This window comes from Eulemur rufifrons, chromosome 2 (assembly GCF_041146395.1).
Source record: "Eulemur rufifrons isolate Redbay chromosome 2, OSU_ERuf_1, whole genome shotgun sequence".
Taxonomy (NCBI): Eukaryota; Metazoa; Chordata; class Mammalia; order Primates; family Lemuridae; genus Eulemur; species Eulemur rufifrons.
The window spans coordinates 24422171-24442255 of NC_090984.1; the positions used below are offsets into that span (position 1 = coordinate 24422171).

General features: G+C 34.8%; 1 protein-coding gene across 1 annotated transcript in view; it reads left to right on the forward strand.

The window, feature by feature from the left end:
• The window catches only part of MYO9A (myosin IXA), a 193691-nt gene that overhangs the window by 17480 nt on the left and 156126 nt on the right, over positions 1-20085 (forward strand). The window contains exons 4-7 of the mRNA XM_069458108.1: positions 2293-2392; positions 4199-4255; positions 10905-11002; positions 14410-14536. Of these exons, the coding sequence (XP_069314209.1) occupies positions 2293-2392; positions 4199-4255; positions 10905-11002; positions 14410-14536 (382 nt within the window). The remainder of the gene's footprint in view (positions 1-2292; positions 2393-4198; positions 4256-10904; positions 11003-14409; positions 14537-20085) is intronic.

Genomic DNA, 20085 nt, shown 5'->3' on the forward strand with positions numbered 1-20085 from the left:
TCTTATCTAGTGTCTTTTTATTTAAGCCAGAAAAACTCCTTTGAGAATTTCTTGTAGGGCCCATTTGCTAACTATGAAGTCTCTTAGTTTTTGTTTATCTGGAATGTCCTGATTTGTTCTCTATTTTTGAAGCATAGTTTTGCTGGATATACACTTCTTGATGGACAGTTTTTTCCTTCTCAGCACTTTTAATATGTTATCTCTCTGCAAGGGTCTTAGTTAGAAATTAGCTATTAATCTTAAAATAGGATACCTTAATGGAGCATTTTACTCTTGGTGCTTTCAAAATATGCTCTTTATCTTTGTCTTTAAACAGTTTTGGTTGGTCTAGGTGTGAATCTCTGGTCAGGTGTTTATCCTCCTTGGAGCCATTGAGGTTTTTGGATGTGCAAATTAATGTTTTCCATCAAATTTGGGAAGTTTTTGGTAATTATTTTTTCAAATATTCTTTCTGTTCTTCTCCTTTTGGGACTCTCATCATGTATGTATTGGTCTTTTTAATTGTCCTACAGGTTTCTGAAACTCTATCCACTTTTCTTCATTAATTTTTCATTTTGTTCCTCAGACTAGCTTCAATTGACCTGTCTTCAAGTTTGTTTAATCTTCAAGTTCACTGATTCTTTCTTCTGCCTACTCATATCTGCTATTGAGCTCCTCTAGGTACTTTTTCATTTCATTTATATTTTTCAACTCTAAAATTCCTTTTTATTTTCCTATAAGTTCTTTATATTTACTGATAGTCTCTATTTAGTGAGACAGCATTCTCATACTTTGGTTTAGTTCATTCAGTGTGATATCCTTTAGTTCTTTGAACATATTTAAAATAGCTAATTGAAATCTTATCTAGTAAGTCTAACGTCTGGGATTTCTCAGGACAGTTACTAATTGTTTTTCTCCTTTGCATGGGTTATATTTACTTGTTTCTTTGCATGACTTATAATATTTTTGTTGAAAATTGGACATTTAAAATAATATAATGTGACAACTCTGGAAATGAGTTCTCTCCCTCCCAGGTTTTGTGTTGGTTGTTTTTATTCCTGCTGTTTAATTGTTCTGTTACTTTTTTGAACTGATTTCATAAAGTTTGTATTTTTTTTCAAGTGTGGCCATTGAAGTATCTGCTTATTTGGCTTAGTTGTCAAGTAATGGTTGGACAGAGATTTAAATGCTTGGAAACGCTAAGTCTCCTAGTCTTTGCCACAGGGCTTTCTGTATATATTGGATCATGCCTTCAACACTCAGCTAGGCATTTTATAAATCTGCCTTCTCCTTTACTTTCTGTTTGTGTAGACCTTCAAGGTTAGCCAGAGGTAAGAGTTTAGTACTTCATCTGATCCTTTCTGAGAGTATATACAACCCTGGGTAAGTGTACAGCTTTACACATGCGTATGGCCTTCTAGATTCCCAGGAAATATACTGGGGCTTTTCAAAGCCTGTGTGAAGATCCTGTTCACCAGCTTTTCCTTTTAAGGTTTTTGGTTAGCCTATTGTTTGCCCTAGCTTTTATCCAACACTTCAGATAGCTGGCACGTTCAACAGTTGCCTAAATTGTTTTCAGTGGATGCCTCTGGGGAATAGAATTTTGCATTGTACAAAGTATGATCAGGTCATATAAAGTCAGTCTTGAATATGGCTTCTTCCAGGGAACCACCAGACAGTTCAAATAATACTGTTTCTTAGGGAATGAAGTTTTGAACAAGCTCCAACCCTGTTCAGCCCCTCTGGTGGCTCAGGCTTCTGGTGTCCTCCATGATCACAGACCATTGGTTTTCAAGGATACCAGTGTTCACCTGTGGACTTGGTGAACAGGGGATGGACTAGGGCAAGTTAAAATGTCACAAAGCTGTTTTTACTGAGATTCAGCTGTTCTTCTTGAGTGACCACTCCCTGGATTGCTGCAAGCTTTTGGTTAATTTCCACAGTTCTGAAAAAGTTAATTGTGACAAATTTGCCAGGTTTCTCATTGGTTTTATGGAGGAGAGAATTTTCAGAGGTCCTAACTTTGTCATTTTGCTGCTTTCGTCCTTCTCTTCTGTATTCCACATCCAAAACATACATCATTCTGTTTTGTAGGAGTACTTAAATACTGAATTTGTCACATTTCTATTAAAAAAAAGAAGCAAAGCTGATAGATACATTTTACTAATTTTTGCTTTCTTTCTTGTAAAATGATAACCATAAATCATATACATTAGAAAGTTATAGTTCTAGCAATCCATGTAACCAAAACATTTGTACCCCCATAATATTCTGAAATAAAAAAAGAAAATTATGCTTCTTTATTTCCAACAGGAACTATCATGTATTCTATTACCTACTGGCAGGAGCAAGTGAAGAAGAAAGATCAGCATTCCACCTTAAGCAACCAGAGGAATATCATTATCTCAATCAGGTGAGAGTTTAGAAGAAGGATTTTGAAGTGTAGGACATTATTAAATTTTACCTCTTCAAAAAGGCTTTTCTTCTAGTACTTTCTTTCCCAAACCTGGTAATGGATATTAATTTTCATATTCATACATGTAATCTAAAAATTTATGTGGTACAGTTCTCAAATTTAAAAAGTATTACCACCCTCATATAGGTGTGTTTTTTGTGAGATTCTTTAAGATATTTATAATAATAAGTGATTTACTTTTTATAGACCGCAGAATGTTAAATGTTAAATGTTAATGAATAATGCTTGTCTTTTTGCAAAGGATTACTTGAAACCTGATTTGCATGCTTTAAAGTATAACACACATAGGTCTTTGCATATTACGATACTGAATAAGAGTATGATGATTTTATAAAAACAGTCCTCTTAAACGTTCAGTATGAAATGCATCAAAGGCAAATGACTTAGAGAATTGGAATCTTTTCTCAAAACTCAAAATTCATCCCTAAACTTCCACAATAAGGAGTAAGTCTCAGAACTTTTCATTACGTTGGTTTCTCTAATTTTATTATTCCTCATATTAACAAAAATTCTAAAACCAATATTAATGGAATTGGTATAAAAGTAGATATTTTTTTTTTTTTTTTTTTTTTTTTTTTTTTTTTTTTTTTTTTTTTTTTTTGAGACAGAGTCTCACTCTGTTGCCCAGGCTAGAGTGAGTGCCGTGGCGTCAGCCTAGCTCACAGCAACCTCAAACTCCTGGGCTCAAGCAATCCTCCTGTCTCAGCCTCCCGAGTAGCTGGGACTACAGGCATGCACCACCATGCCCGGCTAATTTTTTCTATATATATTTTTAGCTGTCCATATAATTTCTTTCTATTTTTAGTAGAGATGGGGTCTCACTCTTGCTCAGGCTGGTCTCGAACTCCTGAGCTCAAACGATCCGCCCACCTCGGCCTCCCAGAGTGCTAGGATTACAGGCGTGAGCCACCGCGCCCGGCCAAAAGTAGATATTTAAATAATGGATTGTCTCCCCTTATTTTTTCTTTGAAGCAAGCTGTAATGCATATGGAAAGAGGTTCCTTTATGGCACTTAAAAATATTCTTATGAAGGTTTTATAAGCACACTGATATTTTGATGAAGGCTGAAAGATTGCAGTGCATATTTAGGGGTATGAAAGTCACACCTTAAACTTTTCACAAGATATACAGTGTATAACTACTATTTCTTAATTCTGAAAGTATATACTAATATAGACTAACTTTGTATTAATATATTGAGAATTTCAAAGTTATTCAAAATATCACTTTTTGATATAATACTAGGCATTTTTACTGGATAGAATTAAGTAGATTTTTAAAATAAAAAGTTGCTAATTTAGCTTCTGGGTTTTTTCCTCCCTTGTTTAAACTATTTACATTATATTTGGGTGATTCAAGATTTTCTTCTTTACAAAGTAGTAATCTCCCATACATGAGTTGATAGTTGATAGTATTAGAGAAATCTGCAGTTTTGCTGCCCTTCCAGATATTTTTGTATTTAATGGACATAACATATTCTTGTCATAATGTCATATTGATAGGATATGGACTCAGCATTTAATATAAATATCATTTATTGGACAGTGGCATATATGGGGTGGGATGAATAGTATATGATCTCCCAGAATCTCAATATCTACTTAGTTATTTCTTGTTTTATGCTGCTATGTAAAATAACTTTTCTTTGGATAGCAGCAGTACTGCCTGCACACTACATCTAAGAAATCATCAGAAAACTGTAATAACCATTACTTCTACCTAACTAATCTGCCTTACTTTCAGATAACAAAGAAACCCCTCAGACAGAGCTGGGATGATTATTGCTATGACTCTGAGCCGGTCAGTATAAGTACCTAAATATTCTGTGTTCCTGTTAAAGGGCCCTCATGTTGATCATTTGCATCCATCTCAAGACCTAGTCAGGGGCTGGGCACAGTGGTTCATGCCTGTAATCCTAGCACTCTGGGAGGCCAAGGTGAGAGGATTGCTTGAGCTCAGGAGTTCGAAACCACCTTGAGCAAGATTGAGACTGGCTCTACTAAAAATAGAAAAATTAGCTAGGCGTGGTCACAGGTGCCTGTAGTCCCAACTACTTGGGAGGCTGAAGCAGGAGGATAGCTTGAGCCCAGGAGTTTGAGGTTGCAGTGAGCTACGATGATGCTATTGCATTCTACCTAGGCAACAGGGCAAGACTCTTACCTACGAAAAAAAAAATCTAGTCAGAATGAAAATCAACTGAAATATAAAAAATCCTAGGAAAGAAGATAAATCAGTGTTTAATTTCTTTGATTGATTTGTATATTTGTGGTTTGTTGATTAAAAACCGGTCAGTTTACCTTTTTTTGGATATTTTCATGTTGCTAATGTTTGGTTCACATTCAATATTTATTTTGACAAACAATAAATAAAATTCATTGCATTCCTGAATTTTTAGCATTGATGTGAATCTGTACGAACTATAGTTTTTCTTCCCCCTGACTTTTTTTTTTTTTTTTTTAAGACGGAGTCTCAATTTTTTGCCTGGGCATGAGGGCAGTGGCGTGATCATAACTCACTGCAACCTCAAACTCCTGGTTCGAGCAATCTTCCTGCCTCAGTCTCCTAAGTAGCTGGGACTACAGGTGCATGCTACCATACCTGACTAATTTTTCTATTTTTTGTAGAGACCCAGGTCTCACTATGTTATTCAGGCTGGTCTTGAACTCCTGACCTCAGGTGATCCTCTTGCCTCGGACTCCCAAAGTGCTAGGATTACAGGCATGAGCCACTGTGTCCAGCCCTGAGATTTATTTTTTTAAACTGTTTTTTAGTAGTTTCATTACCCACATATCATGAGCAGTAATTATTATTTTTAAAAAAAAATACATACTTTTTGTTTTATATGTTAACAATCTTTTCACATAATGAACGCATGTATACTTTTTCTTTTATTTCTTTTATAGCAAGAGAGGCTATGTAGCCTTAATAAAATTTCCCAAAAATTAAGTATTGAAATTTTTAGAAGTAAGATTATTTTAGATTTTAAATTGAGTGATTAAGGGGATGTATGATGAAAGTTAAAAGGAGTAGGTAAATTTAAGTTTGTTACTTTTTTTTTTTTTTTTGAGACAGAGTCTCACTCTGTTGCCCGGGCTAGACTGTCGTGGCGTCACCCTAGCTCGCAGCAACCTCAAACTCCTGGGTTCAAAGGATCCTGCTGCCTCAGCCTCCTGAGTAGCTGGGACTACAGGCATGTGCCACCATGTCCGGCTAATTTTTTCTATATATATTTTTAGTTGTCCAGCTAATTTTCTTTCCGTTTTTTTTTTTTGTTTTTTTTTTTTTTAAAGTAGAGATGGGGTCTCACTCTTGCTCAGGTTGGTCTCAAACTTCTGAGCTCAAACGGTTCACCCACCTTGGCCTCCCAGCGTGCTAGGATTACAGGTGTGAGCCTCCATGCCCTGCCTTAAGTTTGTTACATTTTAAAAGAAGTTTGTAAAAAAAAAAAAGAAGTTTGTAATCATAAAAAGAGCCCAAAAAAATCTTTTTCCTTTCCTTAAGTTTGAATCAGGGCACATGTAAAAGGCTGGAAACATACACACATCTACTTATATCTATTAATTAACTAATGAATTAATTTATTAAATATTCTTCTTGGAAACATAACATGTCTTGGTCCTTGCTTTAAAGAACCACGACTTTTGATTCTCACTGCATGTTATTATAAACTCCACTAATTGCAAAACTAGCCTATTTCAGAATTGAACAGGATCAATATATATGGATAATAATTTTTTCCTTCAAAGTTTAATCACATTACTATTCCATAGTAAAATAAGTTTTGGGTTCATATTTAACATTTTGGAAAATAAATATTAGATACTTAGATTTATAGATTCCGATACATTTTAATAAAATAAACATTTAAGTTGTTTTACTGTTATTAAGAAGCTTCTACTTTCCCTATTTGAGTACTACACCAAGTGATCATGCCTCATTGGAAAGCAGGTAGGTGGACTGTGAACTCATACTGCAAATAGAAGACCTGATAGCCTGTTCAGAGCTTATGGTGAAATTGTGAATTGATCTGCTGTTATTCAGAGACAGTATAAGTAGTACTTAGAATTTGAGCTCTGAAGTAGATTGACCTGACTTTAATACTGGCTCCTTCACTTACCAGTTTTGAGATCTGCAGCAGGTGACTTAATTGTTTTGCTCCCATCATCTATTTCAAGGTATAATATTAATAATAAGATGTACATTTTGTGAGTATTAAATTAATGAACATAAAGAGCTTGATAGAGTGCTTAATACTGTTTCCACCTTTGAAATCATCATCATCTGTCTTTTGCCTTTAGAAGAACTTTGTGGCCATAATCTCATATTCCCTTAATATTACTTTGATCACCATTATCCGCTTACTGTATTTTTAAATCTATTACAGTTTGAACTTTGATTAATTTCTGATGTTTTTCTCACTAATTAATAAAAGCAAACTGAGAATCTTTTGGTTTGTTCTTTCTTGTTAGCTTCTTCTTGTGGTATATTTGGGGACAGACTAAACTTGGTTTCTGTGTGAGTTACTAGAACTTAATGTGACTAACATTGTGGGCAGAGAGGATTGTTAAAGGATTGTTCTGTTATGTTACATTACTTATATATTTTATAGAATTGTATACATGGTCCCAAGAGAACCTATAGTGAAAAATTACTTTTTACATGGGACATGTTGTTGTTCTTATATGGTGATTTAATTCCATTTAAGGGTTATCTCGTTAAACACATACAGCAGTGTTGCATGGGAGAGAGTAGTGGATTTCGACCTGGATAGAGTTTGGTTTGGCCAGCCCTGTTATTTATAAGGTTTTTGACCTTTGGAAAGTTATTTAACCTCTTAATCTGTTTTCTTACCTATAAGTTTATATGTAATTATCTCCTTGTGTTTTGAGGATTCAATGAGAATTATACATATAAAGTGAACATCATGATGACAAATATATAGAAGGTATTTAGTAAATGCTAATTTCCCTTCTTCAAATGGTAATAATTTATTCAAATTATTATTATTATTCAAATGAGTTATTATTTTTATTGTTATTGTTATCAGCATCTCAGCTTTTGTTTCCTCAGTTATAAAATATGAAGGATGAGTTAAATACTGTTTATATGTTGGCTGATGCCTGCTGTAGTTGTACCTTAAAGCTGGTCTGAATGATTTCACTATAAAGTGTCAGTCTCACGTAATTCTTTTATCTAGCTTAACCAAGCCTTGAATTTTAGTATCCAATTATCAGGTGGAGTTCTAGTGATAATTGCCATAGTAAATGATCGTCTCAGGGCACTGTCATGTCCACCATGCTGCAGAGGGATTTGGACTATACTATCCCATGGAGACAAAGCTCCAACCTTGGTCACTACTACCTTTGCAGGAATCCAAACATCAATAAATACCTGGCAGTTCATTTTCCCATGAGGTAGATCTGTTACGGTACTTTCAGGGATCCTGATGCAGCTTGGGCAGGATCCTTTGAAACCATAATGTTTCTGTTCACTCTGTTTTAAGTATTTCTATAGCATAAAGACTCCTACTGCCACACCCCATTTGTCAGTTTGTAAATTTGTGATCACTCCCTTAAACATTATCTTTCTGGCTTTATTCCTCACTCTCCGCCAGTCCAGTATGAGATCTCTGTATGCTGTACAACTTTCTCTGCATCTATTATTCCATTTAAAAAGCACATAATGCCCATATTTGATCCTTATAAAACCCCTGGTGGTAGTGAATATGATTACCTTTCACACTAGAAGTGACATTAGCTTAGAATTTAATCCAGTTACCCCCATGGTGGTAAAGCTAGTTAATAGTGTAACTGGGATTTCAACCAATCCTATGTTCGTTATATCCTTTTTTCTTAAGTGATCTCCAGCATCTTTACTAACCTTCAAAGTCAGTTGTTCTGATTTCTGTCCTGACTGTACAATGGTAGTTGTAAAAAAGTATGATTTCTTAAGCCTTTTTTTAAAATTTACTTTTTTTACTATTTTAAGAAATACAGACAACATAAAATATCTAATTTGACTCTACCCTTTTTCTCTCTTTCACACCCACATTTAAGTGTCTACTATATGCTAGGCTTATCCTAGGCATTTATAAATGAGAAAGGGTTTTCTTCATCCCATACAAAGGGGAAAAAAAGGCCAGATAGCATGAGAGAGCATTTTGATGTGTGTAGTGGCATGTTATCAAGACAAGAGCTTGTGCTGAGTTGGACAGAGTAATTAGCTATGTTCTTTCAGTTGAAGGAGTAGTAGCAGTTGTTGGTTAGGTTCCTGTCTTATCCTTTGAACCTTATCATTACTTTGTTCTCTGGCTGACCAATATTTGTATCCTGGTACCTGATGTCCAGACCCAAGTGATGTGGGAATTAATAGCTGCCTGTCTCATCTCCAGAAGTCCTTAACCAATGCCCGATGGGAGATGCTCTCTCATCTCTCTAGGTTTTATATTGTTTCCCAATGATTCCTTGTGATTAAACTCCGTTTACCCACTGTGGTAGCTGCTTTTAGAGTGTACCCTATTTAGTCCACCTCCCTTTTTCTGTTTTACTTTCCCACTTTCCCTATATTTTTACTTGAACCTTGGTCTGTCTCGAACAGACCAAGGTGCTTTGGGGGATCCAAATCAAGATAAGGGCATTTCTGGTCTGGTAGATTTAATCCATCCTTAGTTTTTCTTCTATAGTTACCATCAGGGAACCAGTTAAGGAATCAGTACACATTTAAAATAATTATGATTTTGGTGTTCACTGAGACCACTTTGTATTTCAGAAGAACATCTGATTACAGATAACAGCAAATATAAATATATTATATTTTAGTGCCTCTTTTAATTTGCTTTCCCAGTATTATATACATTAGTTGTTTCATTCACTTTTGGGGCAAATAAGAATACTGTTACAAGAATCATTGCTTTATCATTGAGTTTACACAAGTGGGAGCATAGATTCTACCCGCTCCCCCCCCATTGGTTATAGAAAAATGTTTGCTAAATCATATAATGAATGAACTGTTTGTGGTTTGGGGGGAAAGAGAAGCAAGAGAGCTTTTTAAAAAGGCTTTACTATAGGTAAAAGAAAAGTGTGTTAATTTAAAAAATTTAGTGAGTAGGACATTGACATGTCTGTAGAACATGTCTTAAAATTGCTTACCAAAATTTTTTGTAGTCTAAAATTAAATGCCTAAAAAAGTTCTCAGAAAGAACTTTTCTTGTAATGAGATTAAGAATGAAAACTGTGCATGTATACCTCCCCATATAGAGAATAAAAATATTTTTCATAGCATTCTAATATTTAATTTTAAACTTTAGATATATTCATTAACTTATAGTGCCTAAAACAAGTTTTCTTATGCATGGCACGTACCCAGTAAATACTTTTTAAAAAATAAATGAGCACTTTATTTCTCAAAAAGAAATGTTTCATTCAATTCAATATTTATGTATTATTCAATAATTCAATGATTATGTGTTTACTTCCATAATGACTTATTGTGTTCTTGGCACGGACTTCACACTTGAGATCTGCAGTGAATAAGACAGTTAACTGTTCATGTGTTCATTGAGTACTTGATGGAACATTCCCTAGGAAGATAGGGATTAAAAAAATAAATACAAATATGAGGAGGTTTTTGAAAATGTAAGTGCAAGGGACTGTGAGAACATATAGCAAAGAGTTTTAATGACTCATTTCTTGTTTCAAAGATTTAGAGTATGTCTACAGTGTCACTGTTTGTTTTGGAAACTAAAATGCAGGAGTTACAGTAAAAAAGTAGTATTAATTTTTTTTAATCTGGTACTCTACAATTGGTTTTACTGACTCGTGTTTTCTGAGGGTTTTTATACTTTCACATATACTTCTCTCATTCCTTGGTCTATTACCATGTTGTCCATATGTTTTGATTAGGAACATCTAATAGAGATGTAACATAAACCTCTTTATGTCATATAACTCTGAGCTCTACTTGCAACCAAATTACTGCCTCTTCTAAAATTTATTTTTGTGTTACCAGGATCTAGTTCAGGTCCTTGCATATGGTAGTCACTTGCTAAAATATTTTTTGAATAAATAATATTTACTTGTGGAATTAAGCTCTCTTAAATGCTTTGAATCTTTAAAACTCTTCAGAACCACTCAGTATCAAACTTGGTAGCAAACACACTTTATAAGTAGTGCTTGCTAGCTCTTTATCTTAAGTTACTTTGAGATCTTTGTTTTGGTGATTCTGTGAAAAGTAGAAGAAAGGTAACCTACTGGTATTTTTGGTAGGTATGTGATAGTTTGCATACCCATAGTAAGATGAGAGGTCTAATGAATTTAACTATGTCTACATACTCTACCAGCTTAAGATATATACATAGGGGTACTTATCTTATATTACCATATTTCTAACTGGCCCACACTATTTTCCAATAGGTAATCTTGATTTTTTTCCTTTTATCTTGAATAAGCAGGATTGCTTCACCTCAGAGGGAGAAGACTTGAGGCATGACTTTGAACGCTTACAATTGGCCATGGAAATGGTTGGATTTCTTCCCAAGACACGAAGACAGTGAGTTTATTTATTGTATTCTTATACCCCAAATAGAGAACAAATGATATGTCTTTGAAAGATTTCTCTCCCTTGGTCCTATTAAACAATTTTCTAAGTGATATTCCTAATCTAGTACCTCATCCATCTTAAGCATTGTTTTGAATTGCTTTTTTTCCCTACAGATTCTTTGAGAATCTGATGAAAGGTTGAAACTCTTGTAAAATGTAAATCTGTAAAAATTTGCATGTAATTGCGGGAATTCATGGTGCCCCTGAACCCTATCCGTAGACATTAACTTAAAAATTATTGCTTTATGACACTATTTTTATAGCTGCTTGTTTTCTATATCAGTGATCACTAATATATTAAGTCATACATACCTATCAGTAAAACATATTATCCTGTGTATTTCCTCTGTGTATTTGATTTATGTCTGTACTATTGTATTAAATGTAATTTTGTTCATTGTAAATATAAATTAAAAATGTAAAAAAGTTGATATGTAGATGAAGTAAATTATATTTAAAGTAAAACAATTTTAAATAAAAATACAATCTTGACTCTTACAAGAAAAAAATAGTTACTTGTAACTTTTTCGAAGGGGGGAATTAGTGTTGATGAATGTGCCAGATCTGATTATACTATCAGTTTTTAGTCTCCTGAATAATGAGCTCTTACTGGGAGTAGGAGAATATCTGCTCTGCTGTTTTCTTTTTTGCTCATGCTTACATCATTGGTATGTCTCCAGGCAGCAGGTTCTCTGCTAGAATCATTATATGAGAAGTTAATTAAAGTCAAATAATACAGTACATAAATATACAAACCCCAGTTGTTGATATAAACTGCAGTTCACTGAAGGTCAATAAATAAATGAGATTACCCATCTCAGTTTCTCTATGCTGTATTACTTCCACTCTCTATTCAGAGTACCCCATTTACTGCATGTGACACCTCACTGGCTAACATATGGACTGAATGAAGTGTAAATCTAGATGTTAAATAATAGTGAAACTTAATAACATAAGTTGAAAATATAATGTGTACCTCTCACACACCAAGGAATTGTCTTTTGTACTTTCTGATATGACTGAATTCCGTATTCGTAGTCACCGGAAACAATATGTTCCTAGTAGCCTAGCCTTGAATTTAGACCTTCCCTATAATTCAAATGTTATCTTCAATATTCCCTAACACAGATTTTGCATTTTAATTAGGCTGGTCTTGTTCTCTAAAACATTATATTGTATTCTGAACAGTTACTGGTTTCCCTATCTGCGATGATCTTTATCTCTGTTCCACTCATTCAAATATTTTCAATTTTTTGGATATCATGTGTACCGCCACTCCCCTTTCCTGTGACCATGATAAACTCTGCTAATAAATCACAACATTCTTTTGTACTGAACATAGGTCTACCCCAGAATTTCTCTTAAGATAATCTTGTAGGCAGCCTTAAATTTGATATGTGAATTGAAACCTAATTTCTTCAGAGTGCTATTCATGTCCTGCCTTTTTAATGAACTTTTCCTTAACTGTGCTTTGTTTCTGCCTTTTGTATTTTACAATATCCTGCCCTTTAGGATAGTTATTTATTTATTGTTATCTCCCAATGCAAGATTATAAGCTTTTTGAGAATAAGGATTCTTATGTTTTAAAATCTTTTTAATATTGATTTATAGTGAATTAGATTGTTTATATGACATTTATTATTGCTAGAGACTATGCATCACATATTTGTATAGGATGAATATTGACTTCAAAATATTGAAACAATGTAATTAGCAACCATATAAACTTGTACTAAAAATAGTTTTTTTAAAAAAATTTTATTTTATTTTTTTATAGAGATAGGGTTTCGCTGTATTGCACAGGCTGATCTTGAATTCTTAGCCTCAAGTGATTCCCCTTGCCTCGGCCTTCCAAAGTGCTAGGATTACCAGGTGTGAGCCACTGTGCTAGGGCCTATTAAAAATAGTTTTTAACACATTGACTGCCACACTAGAAAAAAATAAATTTTTCCTTGGGGGCCACGGTGTTCTATTATGAAAATAGAACAAAAACTTTGAAAACAAAACGATCCTTTCTAATTTAATGAAAAATTTGGTTTTTTTTTTTGTGTGTGTGTGTGTGTGTGTGTGTGTGTGTTATGTGCAACTTTAAAAATAGTTCACGTGGCTCCCAAGGTAAAGAGACATGTGAGTTACATATGCTTCACGAGGTCCCAGGCTCAAAACTAACATTGGTTAACTACAAAGCATATGGTGGTTAATATGTTAAAAGTGGATCATGAATTTGTGTTGTCTTTTGAGTTCCATTAGCTTTTATGTTTCAATTGATAATAGAGTTTATTCCCTAATTTAACCCAGAATAATTTTATGAATTATTCCTTTATAGTAGACTTGTATTTCCTTTGAGTCATGAAGATGATTCAAACATTTAAAATTTTTAAATTATTTGAAAAATTAGGCTTACAAATTAGATGGTGATTCAGTACCTCTCAAAGTATATCAGATTCCTAAAGCAATATCATTTTATTTAGAATACTTCCTAATTTTAGGAAAACATGTTACATTTTCACCAAATTTATCCTAAGGAAATAACTGGACAAGGCACAAAGATATATGTATGTTAAGGAGATTGAGGAAGGGCTTTTAGATAGAGTGTACTAAATGCCTCTGGGATGTCAGATAAGTTAAGGATGTAATTCACTGCTCTCAACTGCATGGAGGTCTTTGGTAACCTAACATTCTTGAGTTAACTGGTTGTAGGGATGTAGAGCACAAGTAGAAGGATTAATCGTTAACTGGAGGGCATGTGTTCCTTTCGTTTTAGGAGGGAAGTTGAGAAGGGAGGGTCCAGTTCAATGTTTTACAGTAAGGGCCTGATATTAGATAATATACCCCACTGGCCTCATAGTTTTTTTTTAAAAATCATTTACTAAGGACACTATAATATGATATGGGAAAGCATTTTTAACATACAACTAATATTAAAAAATCACCTGGGATACTTGATTAAAAAATACATATTCCAAGAACTTCCCTTTGGAGATGCTGATTCAATATATCTGGTTAATACAGGGAAAGACATTCCAGGCAGGATGAATAGTGTATAGAAAGGCATGGACTTTTTAAAACACCACAGCACATTCAGGCGATATCAGAAGTCCCCTTGAAACAGCTATATAGCAAGTGGTATGGTACTTAAATTAAGATCATGTAAAGCGCTTTGTGCAGTGCCTGTCGTACAGTAAACGCTCAGTAAATTTTAGTTTTTAGAGTTATAATTATTTCCATATTTCTTGTTTTTCTCAAGGCTAAATACTTCATATTTGTGCTGGTTAATTTGCTTAACTAGAATTTTGGAATGAAATGAGCTTTGAGAATGCACACGAGCAAGCTATAATTGTGGTTTTATTTTCACAGGATTTTCTCTCTTCTCTCAGCAATACTACATTTGGGTAATATCTGTTATAAAAAGAAGACATACCGGGATGACTCTATTGATATCTGTAATCCTGAAGTTCTGCCTGTTGTCTCAGAATTATTAGAAGTGAGTGATTACATTCTTAGTTGTCATTTCAATTACTGGGTAACTTCTTATTTTTATTTTGTGTAACTATTTTATAGGGGTAAATGGATTAATGCATTTTATTAATAATGTTTTTTATTAGATACTATTTTAAAATAGTGTTTCCAAAAGATAGAATTTCTCCTGATACCTGCCTCACTTTGCCAGAATCTTTAGAAGATTTGGGTTTTCTTCCCTCCCTCCACTTGCCCCAGATAACTGTAATCTCTCAGTTTGCTAGATAGGATGAATATTTCCACTCTAGACTATATAATGTTCTGGGGCTATGCCAACTTTTCTCCTTTCATGTTTGAGATTTCTTCTCTTACTAAGATTTTGGATAGATTATTTTATTTGAGATGAGGTATGTGGGTAGGTGGAGAGAAAAGGCACTACTTTTTCTTCTTTGTGGGTTGAATAGGACCTAAAGGTTCTCATATTATACCATGTCTTTTCTCATATCGAGATTTTTATTACCTTATTTTTTCTTCTTGGAGTGATGATTTCTCATATTTTCCCAGCTACCTTTTCATCTTGCCAGATTCATCCCTTCAGATGGGGTGTCATTTCTCATAGACCCTCTCATCTCACAGCACAAGGAAATATATGTGTATATACTAACCTGTGTATATATACATATCTGTAAATATTTCTGTGTATAACCATCTGTATCTATATAAAGCTAAACATGAGTTCATACTGATGTCTCTAACTCTAATCCATTCCCACATGGATCATTCTAGCCTTCTTCCCTTGCATATTGGTTACTCCCACTTCAACAGTGATGAACCTGTCTCCCATCCTCTGCCATCCATTTACTTCCAGTATACATGTGTAGTGGTATCAAAATTGTTAACCCATACCCCAGTGGAAAATGACTTTATTAACTAGAATGCATTGCTTATGTGTAATTCCTTTTGCCTTTAGTCCTACAGACTTCACTCATTTCCAGAGTTACTTAGATCAGCACCTTTTCCTTCCACCCCTTTCATTGAAGTTGTTTCATATATTTGTCATACAATTAGACTCTTCTTGTCATGGTCTACATTCCTTCCTGGAGTCCCCTAATCCCTTAAATAATTTTTCAAATTTGTGTTCATTAAGGTTCACTCTTTTTGCTGTTTGGGTTTTGACAAATGTATGAAGTCATGTGTCGCCATTACAGTATCATACAGAATAATTTCACTGTCCTAAAAATCCTCTGTGCTTTACCTATTCAACTCCTTTCCTCAAGCTGCTGGCAACCACTGATCTTTTCACTGGATCTATAGATTTGCCCTTTTTGGCATGTGATATAATTAGAATACAGTTTGTAGCCATTTCAGACAGATTTATTTCACTTAGCAATATACATATAAGATTTATTCCTGTCTTTCTGTTGCTTGATAGCTCATTTCTTTTTATCACTAGTAATAAATTATATGAATGTACCATAATTTATTTATTCATTCACCTATTGAAGGACATTTTGGTTGTTTCCAGCTTATGGCAATTATAAATAGTGTTTTTCCTATTAGAACACCACTCATCTTTGAAATTTTGTTTCATATGCCACTTTATGGGGTTTAACCTTATTAAGTGGTCTAAACTGACTTTCTAAGTACAGAGCATTTCCTTTTACTTTGCATAATTTAGTTTTGGTTTTGTAGCATAGAGTTAATCATTTACTAGTTTGTGTCCATTATAAGGCTGCAGTGCTCTTTGAGAGCAATGGATGCCTAACCTCACAGTGTTTATTTTTTCTATACACGATTGGGCATTGCTTATTAACTTTGATGGAATGATAGCCTGGAAGAAGGGGCAGAAGAAGGGTGTACCTTGAGTTAGAACTATACTCTCATTGGAACGAAGTTCTACCAGGAGGTAGAGTAGTTTCTCAAGGTTGTAATTTTGAAGATCATAAAGGTCAGAGAACAGATGCTATTTCACTCAGGTATTTCGGGTGGTATTTTGCCAAGCATTTGTTACTGTGGTAATACTGGGCATTATGGCTAGTAGTCTTATGTATAAGTCCAAGCATTCAGCAAGTACCAAGGCTTCTGGTTCTAGTGCAGTATTCCTAATTTAGTGAGAGGCTAATAAGAGCAATTCAGGGAACTCAACATGGATCTCAGGTATTGGTTAAAAAAAAGGGAGAAATCCAATTGTGAGAATTATTCTTATCAGTGTCAAAGTTAGACTAGTGGCAAATGTGATTTGGTAGTGAATCTAACCTTTGAACCCAAGCTTCTTAAATTCCCTTGTGGGTGTATTTGGACTGGTTCTAGGATTGAAGTTTACACGATCCTCCCACTTTGGCCTCCCAGAGTGCTAGGATTGTAGGCGTGAGCCACCGCGCCCGGCCTTTTAGGATTTTCTAATCTGGCTCTTTATTTTGATAATTTGTGTTTTTCTAAGAAATCATGTATTAAATGTTTAAAATTTGTTATTTTTCAACTCTTTGTAAATACTCCTAATGTAATTCTTTGAAATATTTTCTCTATGGTATTAGCTTTCTGTTTGTGTTCCTTAATTTTTTTCTTTTGATTTATATGAGATTTGTCTTCCATTTCATGTTTTTAAGTAATTGACCATTAGATTTATCTGTTCTATCATTTTACTTATTATATATTAATTAGTTTTAGCATATTTTTTCCCTGTTGTGAAATTTTTCCTGCACACAATATTACATAAGAAACAATATTGGATATATTTGAAGCCGCCTGTGCAATACCCTGTCCCCACCAGAGGTAACCACTATTATGAATTTGGTGTTTATCATTCCCATTCTTGTTTTCATATTTTCGGTATAGATAGATGTTTTTATAAAGAATAGTTTTGTTTTGCATGTTTTCTGACCTTATATAAATGTTATACTGTATGTCTCATTCTGAAACTTGACATATTTCATTCCATATTATATTTTTGAAATTTCTCTCTTCTCTCCTCTCTTCTCCTCTCTTCTCTCTTCTCGCTTTGCTTTCTTTTTTACAGACAGGGTCTTGCTCTGTCACCCATGCTGCAGTGCAGTGGCACAATCATAGCTCATTGCAACCACGAACTGGGCTCAAACAATCCTCCCACCTCAGCCTCCTGTGTAGCTAGGACTACAGGAGCATGACCACCATGCCTGCCAATTTTTAAAAAATTTTTTATAGAGACCGGATCTCCCTATGTTGCCCAGGCTGGTCTTGAACTCCTGGCCTTAAGCGATCTTCCCACCTGATCTCTCAAAGTGCTGGGATTACAGGCATGAGCCACTGTGCCTGGCCAATTTTTGAAATTTTTTAATACTGATTTATATATTCTTTTTTTTTTTTTTTTTTTTTTTTTTTTTTGAGACAGAGTCTCACTCTGTTGCCCAGGCTAGAGTGAGTGCCGTGGCGTCAGCCTAGCTCACAGCAACCTCAAACTCCTGAGCTCAAGCGATCCTCCTGTCTCAGCCTCCCGAGTAGCTGGGACTACAGGCATGCGCCACCATGCCCGGCTAATTTTTTTTTTTTTTTTTCTATATATATTTTTTTTAGCTGTCCATATAATTTCTTTCTATTTTTAGTAGAGGTGGGGTCTCGCTCTTGCTCAGGCTGGTCTCGAACTCCTGAGCTCAAACGATCCGCCCACCTCGGCCTCCCAGAGTGCTAGGATTACAGGCGTGAGCCACCGCGCCCGGCCTGATTTATATATTCTGGATTCTTCTTTTTTAACTGCTGTATAAGATTCCATTGTATGAGTAAAACATAAATTCATCTTTTTTTCCTATTGGGATTTTTTTTTTTTTTTTTTTTTTTTTTTTTTGAGACAGAGTCTCACTCTGTTGCCCAGGCTAGAGTGAGTGCTGTGGCGTCAGCCTAGCTCACAGCAACCTCAAACTCCTGGGCTCAAGCAATCCTCCTGCCTCAGCCTCCCGAGTAGCTGGGACTACAGGCATGCGCCACCATGCCCGGCTAATTTTTTCTTTATATATATTTAGCTGTCTATATAATTTCTTTCTATTTTTAGTAGAGATGGGGTCTCGCTCTTGCTCAGGCTGGTCTCGAACTCCTGAGCTCAAACGATCCGCCCACCTCGGCCTCCCAGAGTGCTAGGATTACAGGTGTGAGCCACCGCGCCCGGCCTCCTATTGGGATTTGAGGTTGTAATTTTCTGTTTATAGATGGCACTGTCATAGGCGTTCTTGTGTATGTTCCATTGTTAACACATGTGAGAATTATTCTAGGGTATAAAGGGGTAGAATTTTTTGATTATAGTATGTAGACATTGAGCTTTACTGATAATGACAAATTACTCTCCACAGTGATTGTACCAATTTATACTATCCCTTTAAGTGTATGGAAGTGACCTTTGCTCCATGTTGTTGCTAGTTTACCTTTGGTTGTTTCTTTTAAAAACTTTCTGGAGTCAGCCAGCTGCGGTGGCTCATGCGTGTAATCCTAGCACTCTGGGAGGCCTAGGTGGGAGTTTGAGACCAGCCTGAGCCACGACGAGACCCCTGTCTCTACTAAAAATAGAAAAAATTAGCCGGTGTGGTAGCTGGTGCCTGTAGTCTCAGCTACTCAGGAGGCTGAGGCAGGATTATCTCCTGAGCCCAGGATTCTGAGATTGCAGTGAGCTAGGCTGATGCCACTGCACTCTAGACTGGGTGAGAGAGTGAGGCTTTGTCTCAAAAAAAAAAAAAATTCTTGAGTCTACAGCATAGATCATTTAAAAATGTTCACTTTTAATACTAGCAGAGATATATCGCAAAATATAACTTTGTTTTTTATCACATGTTTCTTCTTAGTTTTCTTAGTTTTGTCGTTTTTGTGTATTCTGGTATTATTTTTGTTCCTGAAAGTATTTTAAATATATCTAAAAGATTGAAGATTTGTACTTAAATTTGGTTGTTCATTTTTAGTTTTACTGCATTTGGGAAGGTAATGTGCCTGAAATTATTTCCTGTGTCTGGAAATTGAGGATTGAGCAATGGGTGCTCTGAAAGAAGGTGTTATATTTGCTAGATATTTATTGTTCAATATGGTTCACAATCATTCTTTAAAAAATTATCGATCAGTCATAAATTGCTGGGTAGGGTAATGCCTCCCTCTATTGTTTTATAACTCAGTTTCTCCTTATACTCTAATCCTTTTTTGCATGATAAATTTTTATATTATATTGTCAACATAAAATGTTATGAATGTTATATTTTTATTATGTATTGATGCTATTGTAAGATGTTCTTGCTTTACTATTTCATGCCAGTCATTAAGGCAGGATTCAAAAGTCTAATACACTAAGTGTAATCAAGATTTGTAGAAATAAGAACTTTCAGTGCTACTACTGAGAGAACAAATTGGTAAAAACTTTGTATGGGAGTTTGGAAATATTCTATAAAGCTGAAATTGTGTATACTGCAGCCCGTTAATTCCACCTTTAGGTTTATTTTTCACAGAGACTCTTAAACTCATTCATATGCAAGAATATTCATTACAGTTTATTTTCTAATCATGCAAAATTATAAATAGTGTGAATGCTCACAAATAGGAGAATGGATTACATGCTGTGGTGTATTTATA